Below are 7,953 nucleotides of genomic sequence, written 5' to 3'. Positions count from 1 at the left end.
AGATCACTAATCTCCCTCGTAGCTTGCCTCGTTCGATGAGGGAGCTGCCGTGCGCCGGCCATCATCATGCAGTCCGGCCGGATGGCCGGCCGGCCGGTAGTGGCAGCAGGCACCATGTAAGCATGATCACGATGTGCACATCAGCTCCAGAGAGACACACACACACACACACACACAGAGAGAGAGAGAGAGAGAGAGAGAGAGAGAGAGGAACATGTATGCATCATGGTACAGTGTGTGGCGCCGTCGATTCGTTGACGAGTTATGGGTGACATGTACGTGGCACCAAATTTGCTAGCAAGGGACAGCATTATTGTCACATGTGCTTTTCTACGCAATAATGCCACAGCTGCTTGCTGCTCTCTCTGGTCGCGCATGGTGTCATCACCACCTCTAATTTGGTCTGTGGTGCTTGTTTAAGGACAGCAATGCAACGCAACCGGCCGGCCTAATCGCAGCAACAACATATGGCGTGCAGTTTGGCACATACCCGCAACTACTTCCATAAACATGTCCTCTAATTGCATAAGTTAACAAACCCTCCAGGACGTTCCAACAAAACCAACAGATCTGATGCTCTCAAGAACACCAAAGTTTACCACTAGCTAGTATATTCATTCCTCTTGGTAATTGCCAGGCAGGCATGATTACAGCACCTGCAAGCCAGCTCATAGTAGCTAGCACTCAACGACCATCCTTGTAATCTCTACTACTAAAAAGAACGATTGGGAGAAAAAATTTTGGTGCGACCCTAAACCTCTCCCCTGGTGGCTCTGCCGTGCGAGGATTCTATCCGTCCGATCGCTCCATGCGATCCCCCAGCTGTCCCCTCTCTGTCGCATGCCATCCCCGCGATGCAGCCCCCTCCCCCGCCATCTCGCCCCATCCCCCGTCGCCTTCCATCCCCCGCGCGCGATGATTGCTCCCCCGCGATCCCGTCACGCTGCCCTCCCTAGCGATCCTGTCTTTCGCCACCGCCACCGAACGCGCCCACGCCCCAGCGCCCTGCCAATTGCCGTCGCTTGACGATCCTTGCACTTGCTCTCGCCCGCACTGATCCAATTGGATCGTTGTATATATCTGCACTTGCAACTGCACGGCCTCCAGCTCCAATCGGATCTTGCAGTTGCACTGCCTCCAATCGGATCTTGCACCTGCACCTCCAGTCGAATTGCCTGTCCCCCTCAGCAGGTACTTATCTCATTATTTTGTAATACTGGAAAAGCTCAATCGTTATCTCCAATCATTTGTAGATACAGAAGAGAGCAGAGACCACAAGGACATCAGGTAGATTTGAAAAAAGTTTCAGTGGCCTCTTCTACACCTCAATGCTGCTCTATTGTCATAAACCATTTGTTTATTATCGTTAATTGCTGTTTAATCTTCTATAAACCAGGCTGTGTCTACATGGAATCGGTACAAAGCAATAGTGTAAGGGCTCCTTTTGGTGGTCAGACAAACACTCAGGTAGAGGTCAATCATTTGCTCACGATGGTGTCCAAAAAATCAACATCGTTCTAAATATGTGGATGTGGTTGTGCAACTATTCTATTATTTACTGTTACCAGAAATCTGGCATTGAAATATGCTAAAGTAGCAATTTTGGTGAAGCCATCAAAGCAGCTCTAGGTGTTACTTTGTTATTGACATCTTGTTTGACCTCTGGTTTTTCTAGGATTGAATATTTCATTTGCTGGGATTGCAGGTCAAGTTATCGTGAGTTTCTGACAAGCTGATGTTCCCCATCAAATTAGGTGAGGCTTTAATTTGTCTACTGTTGTTCAAATGTGACTGAACTAAAATGCATATGGATCTGAATTTCAGCTTCAAATAACCTTCCTCTTTCTTGGTGCTTCATATCTAGCTATTTTACTATTGCTATTAGAAATAGCTGAACTGTCACACATCATTACTTCTATAATTGCAATGCTGGAGCTTTTGGTTATAGATGATTTGCTATCAGCTCTGATGGGTATTGATGGACAATAAATTTATATTAAGAGAGCTCATGGAAAGGAAGGTTATATTGTCTTCGAGATTGATTTTTTGATGGACCTTGCTCTCCAGGTAACCCCAAAATGTAGAACCCATTGAACCACATAGAAAAAATGGTGTGGTTGGCGCTTTAACTGATATTTGTCTTGCGGGAATTAACTCGGTGAATCTTCTCTTTTGTGTGAGGACTATGTGTTGGTAAGCCAGTTTGTCAAGTCCAGATCACATTTCAAGAATGGTCTAAAAAAATCATGCTCTGGTGCAGCTCTAAGAGCATTTCTACTGGTACAACGCCTGTCTGTAAAATGAAATTTGAATAGTGCTTCTATACTCTTTTAACAGCTAAGTTGTGCGAATGTTTCTACTCTTTTAACATTTGTTGTTGAACAACATACCACATGGAACAAAAATGTACGGCATCATATAACCATTCTGTGAACACTAAAAGCATAAAGAAATGCTCACCTAAATCAGATATTTCTTTGATCTGTCCGTACTTAACCTGAGGGATTACTTTGTCCGTACCTTAATGCTAAAAGAAGAGGTGAACACTAAAAGCATTAACTTATACATCGTGTTCAAACTGTATGATCAAAGAAGAGGTGAGCAATCTCTTATCTTTCTCAGCATACAGGTAGGTTTTCCAATGTATAAGTTATAATCTCCACTTGTGTATCTTAATGCTGCATGGGGTTGATCCTAATTGAATAATCATATTTGTTCTTTCAAACACCTCAGGGAGATGGCCTTGGCACTTCTAGACGTGTCTGATCACTGTCTTTCAGATAGCACCATTGAGGTGATTGTTGCTAATGTATTTGACTGTACTACTCTTCAATCGCTTATTTGCAGGATCTTATTTTTATTCTAGGTATAAACATTCCACTTTCAGGCCATCATCTCCTACTGAAGGGTTTTGCCATAGTAGTTCCTATATTGGGCAAAAGTTGCAGGTGCTGATGAATATGCCAAGTATTAACTATATGCCAGATTATTCAGGAAATGCTCCTTCCATCATCAATCATCCCACTTTTTCATGTTTGCTTCATCAAGATCAATAATGGTTGCCATAGAGAGTCCTTGCATCTAGAGATACTATTTTTCTTGCATTTCTTCTTATACTATTTTCAAATATCATATTGGTGGGAGTTTGCATTTCTTCTTATACTATTTTCAAATATCATATTGGTGGGAGAACTACTGTTTGGTGACAGTAGATGCATCAATGATTTGAAAGTACTAAATGATTGTTCAATACTTCGGAGGATTGATCTAGGAATGTGTGAGCACATACGAGTAAGTTGCCTTCCTGAATTATATTAGTAATGTAGTTTCTTTTTTGCACTACATATGTGAAATAGGCAATTGATAATTCTTGAAAATATCGGGAAGAATAAAAGCTCAAGTATGCTCTCCCACAAAGCAATTTTTTACGTCAGAGTGGTGATATGTAAGGTAAGTGTTGTTTTGAAACATGTGGTGGCTGATACAGTGAATAGTGAATTATATTTCAAATGCCACATGACGACTCCTGCCTAGGTTCTAGACTTTGTATGAACTAAGATTTGTATTTTGGTTTAAGGCAAAGTGTGTGTTTTAATTGTGACATATCATTATAAAAAATTTAAAAGGTTGATTTTTTTGAAAAAAAAATTTATCCATAGCAACGCACGGGCACATACCTAGTTAAAAAAAGAGTACATGTATACCTTCAATATGATTCCTCTGGCTTATGCTGTTCTGGCCACCTCAGTCGTCCGATCGGAGATCGACGATCGTGGGGGCATACTGCTGATCTTTACTGGTTCTTTGCTGATCATCAGACGACCGAGGTGATCCAGGCACTGATCCAGTACATTTAACATTTTGGTACAAGATTATCTACACACCTCAGTAAAGGTGAAGTATCAGATTACCATGTTCACCTATCTCTGTGTTGTCCGGCTTGCCGGCCCGGGACGTGCTGCGGCGACGGGCCTGCGGGCAAGGAAGGCGCCGTCGACGACCGCCATGGCGCTCTTGCACCCGTAGAGGTCCAGGAAGCCGCCGGCGGCAGGTCGCCGCGGACGCCCGGCGCTGCCTGATACCGTTGGCTTTGCCGGCGCCAGCCAGAGCTTGTCTTTGGCCGCGGTCACGGCGTCGGCGCCGCGATCCGCCTCGTCATCCTCGCCTTCGTCGTCCCTGGTGCACTCGGCGAACGCGGCGACGAAGGGGTCGCCGTTGGCGGCGGAGGACGCGGCAGCTGGAAGTTTGGCGCGCGGGCGGCGGCGCCGGCGGCGAGAGGAGGGCGGTTGCAGCGGCGGCGGGATCGGGAGCGGGAGCGGCGTGCCTGTGGGGGAGGCCAGGAGGCCGCCGCGGAACGAGTTCTTGGGCACGCCCGGGTGGCGCTCCCACGAGAAGAGAACGAGGGAGGATGTGCTGGCGCGCGGGGACGGGGCCGGCGACGGCGACGGCGACGGGCTGAAGGTTGATGAGGCGCTGGAGACGGAGGAAGAGGACGACGACGAGGATGAGTAGGAGCTGCGGTGGCGCCCGCGGCGAGGGGCGGAGGGCGGCGACGGCAGGCACAGCGGAGGAGGAGGCAGAGGCAGCGGCAACGGCTGCGGTCTTTGGGTCTGAGAGGCTCGCATGGCGTGCGTGCTGACTGCTGATTGCTGAAGGGGCGAGACAGCGAGAGTGCAGTAATAGTTTCAGCCGGGCAGCTGGAGTGGAGGTCAGTTGTGTGCGGATAAATACCGTTGAGTATTTGCACAAAGGACCTTAGGTTTGTATGGTTATCCTCATTCTTGATTGAGGGGCAGGTTGTGGTCATATCTAAAATCAAAATTCGACTTGCGCGATTCATGAGTAAACAATTCATAAGCTTGTCCCACGAACTGAATCTTCGCAAGCAAATTAAAACGTTCACAAATGTGGCCTACTATCGTTTCGGTTTCAGAGATCGATGCCATTTGCCGTGTGGCCTTCTAGCTTCTATATCCACGAATAATTAACTCAGGCACCCCCTGAACAATCGGCCATTTGAAAAGGGGCACTCGGGCAACTGCAGATACTGCATACTACTCCTGTTGTTGCCGCTTGCATCGCAGCAGCAACAGCAGGAGGAGGCGCTCTGTCACCGCCAGCAAGCACGTGGGTGGATCGGAGGAGAGCCGGCGGTTGTTGGACCGTCCATGGCGTGGCGGTTGTTGCTCTTCAGCTTCTCTCTTTGCGCGCACGTCTCGATGCAGTCTGCACTTGCCCGCTCCATCCCATGCATGATTCGCCCCTCGTTACCACCCTTCCTTCCTTCCACTGATCTGTCTTTTTTTTTTGAAGAGAATGATCTGTCAAATTTTGTAGCTAGCCTTGTACGCGCACAAAGCACGCCGGCGAAGCCACGTACGTACGCTGCCTTACTTGATGCAAATAGAACCCTCCAACATTTATTATGACTAACAGTTAATTATTAGGAGGAATAGTTTGGCCCTCCCGGAAAAAAACTACATCAAGAGCTAGCTAGCATACTATTAAAACTGACAAGGAGGAATCTTCAGTCGGTTTATTAAAAGGCACCAAGTGTCCCACATGCACCAACTACCTTTTCCGCGGACGGACCTCTCTCGATCTACAGGCTACAGCTAGCTACTACAATATGTATGCTCCTTTAATTTCCGAATGGTCCGTCCTATATGCATGTGTGGTCACAGCCACATTAATTAACGATGGCATCATCTCATGCATGCAGTCCATGGAATATATCACGGCCCGGTTCGCTTCTTTTTTCCCAGCTTATTTCGGTTTGTTTTGATTTATTTCTTCTCACATGGTACTATTAAATCAGCCGGCTTTTAAATCAGCCGAACAACCCCCACATTCCTGCTGCCCATCATGGAAAAAAAAGGAAGCCGCATGCATAGGATGCACTCATGCATCATCCACGCACAGGACTGCTAGCCAGCTACTTGTTGCAACGTAACGACCAAGTGCTGTTGCCAATTAATCGACATTTTGATTGCATTGATCGGCAAGGTAGCTCTGCTGATAGCTCCTACACAGTGGCGAATCTAGAATTGATTAAAGCGGGGGCTGATTTCTTCTACTCTCTCCTTTTTTGTTCTTCTTCTCCTTCTTTTCTTCTGGAAAATAGACGGGGAGTTTAAAGGGCGCTCCATGGTTTTTTTTTCTAGGAGGGGGTGCTGTCTCCGCCGCTGCTCCTACAGTATTGCATTGTCAATAATCGACCGATCGAGTGGAATTCACAATAGGATGCACGGGTTGCCGGAGGCACTGTAGCGTAAAGCTGATTTTCTTTCCCAACCTCTCGCTGATCTGGAAGTCGATCGGTGAAGATAATTTTTGTTAGATTTTACCAGCCGGCTTCATGGTCACTTAATTTAGTGCAGTGCCGGTGCCACTGATAAATAATAAATTAATTAAAGGAGAAGATTATGCAATCTGAAGAGCAAGAGAGTGGCCGTATAGCACTGGCTTCCTTAACTTCCACGGTATACATACCTATATAGGTAGCTCCCATCAGGCCTCCTCCATCAGTTACCGCTGGCTGTGTGTTAGTTCCCGTGAAAAAACATTGTAGTGCTGAAAAAACACTGTAGCACACTGTAGCACTTTTCGTTTATTTGTGGTAAATATTGTCTTACCATGACCTAACTAGGCTCAAAAGATTCGTCTCGCAACGTACATCAAAACTATGCAATTAGTTTTTTTATTTACCTATATTTAGTACTCCATGCATGGGTCACTTGTTATATTTAATGTTTCGATGTGATTTCGATGTGATGGAAAGTTTGAAAAATTTAGAGAAGTTTGGAGATCTAAACACACCCTGAGACATTCTTGCCTGGCGATGAAACTGCCGCTAGCGAAAGAAATTTTGCATTTTCTCTCTCTGCCACGTCAGTGAAAGTCCAGCTCTAAGCTAGCCCGTTGGAGGAGGCCTCAGCAGCCACCTCCAGGCCTCGCTAGCAGTACATACTAGTACTACCAAATGAAGTACTAGACGTAGAAGCATGCATTCATGCGTACACGCAACCGCAACTTGTAGGCTAGGACAGCAGTAGGAATGACATGATGGAGATATAGACGGAACAGGGATGATACAATAGCTAGCTATAGTACTTTTCATCATATACCTATGCGACGTAAGTATTATACAGACATTACATGTGCTGTACACGCATACGTGCAGTGCAATGATGGCAGCTTTTTCTGTTTCTGCTTGGTGGAGTCAAGACAAGTACTACTCTCTGTCTCTCTCCATCCTATATAATATAAGTATTTCTAGGTTTAGTCAAAATCAAATTTGTTCAACTTTAACTTTAAATAATAATTATTTTATAAAGATTTATAAGATAAAAATAATATTATTAGATTCGTTTTGAAAGCAATTATCATATTATATAAATGTTTATATTTAAAATAATTTATTTATAAAAATATTAATGGTCAAAATTGAATAAATTTGACTTTGACTAAATCTAGAAATGTTTATATTTTGGGACAGACGGAGTAGGCGATATGATATATTATAGCACAGCGTAGCTAGCTGACTCTGGTTGGTGTTGGCGCTCCATCGGAACGTAGCCTTGAGCTAGCTGAAAGGGCCAGCACAGACACCATTCATTCCCTCCCTGGTTTTATTATAATTAAATAAAATTATTATTCCCTCCCTTTGTCCATGGATCGACGGCGCCAACCAACAATGGGCCGGCCACCGGAGGAAGAAAGCAGTGCAGAGAGGTGGCTTCGTAGCCCAAAGCAACTTACGGCCCGATAAGCCCAGATTTCCTTCGGCCCAGGTGTCTGGCCAGACCAAGATGAGGTGTTGGGCTGCTTCTGGCCCACCGACCGACCATCACCTTCCTTGTTTTCAAAGGGTGTCTTTGTAAGAATGTAAACTTCAAGATTATATGTAATATATGAACCGGGTTTCTAAAAAAAACAGCCGCGCGCGGAAGG

At 45.6% G+C, this 7,953-nt stretch overlaps 1 protein-coding gene across 1 annotated transcript; it reads right to left on the bottom strand.

Annotated features, from left to right (window-relative positions):
• Positions 1-584: 584 nt before the first annotated feature.
• On the bottom strand, positions 585-4,796 carry LOC120696844 (leucine-rich repeat extensin-like protein 5). The gene is made up of 2 exons (XM_039979859.1): positions 3,921-4,796; positions 585-3,839 (listed from the first exon to the last, which is right to left on the bottom strand). The coding sequence occupies exon 1, from the start codon at positions 4,623-4,625 to the stop codon at positions 3,921-3,923; it is 705 nt and encodes a 234-aa protein (XP_039835793.1). The 5' UTR covers positions 4,626-4,796; the 3' UTR covers positions 585-3,839.
• Positions 4,797-7,953: the final 3,157 nt, after the last annotated feature.

This window comes from Panicum virgatum, chromosome 3K (assembly GCF_016808335.1).
Source record: "Panicum virgatum strain AP13 chromosome 3K, P.virgatum_v5, whole genome shotgun sequence".
NCBI classification, from domain to species: Eukaryota; Viridiplantae; Streptophyta; class Magnoliopsida; order Poales; family Poaceae; genus Panicum; species Panicum virgatum.
Note: the sequence above shows the minus strand (reverse complement) of the source record. Positions and strands in the feature narration are given on the sequence as shown.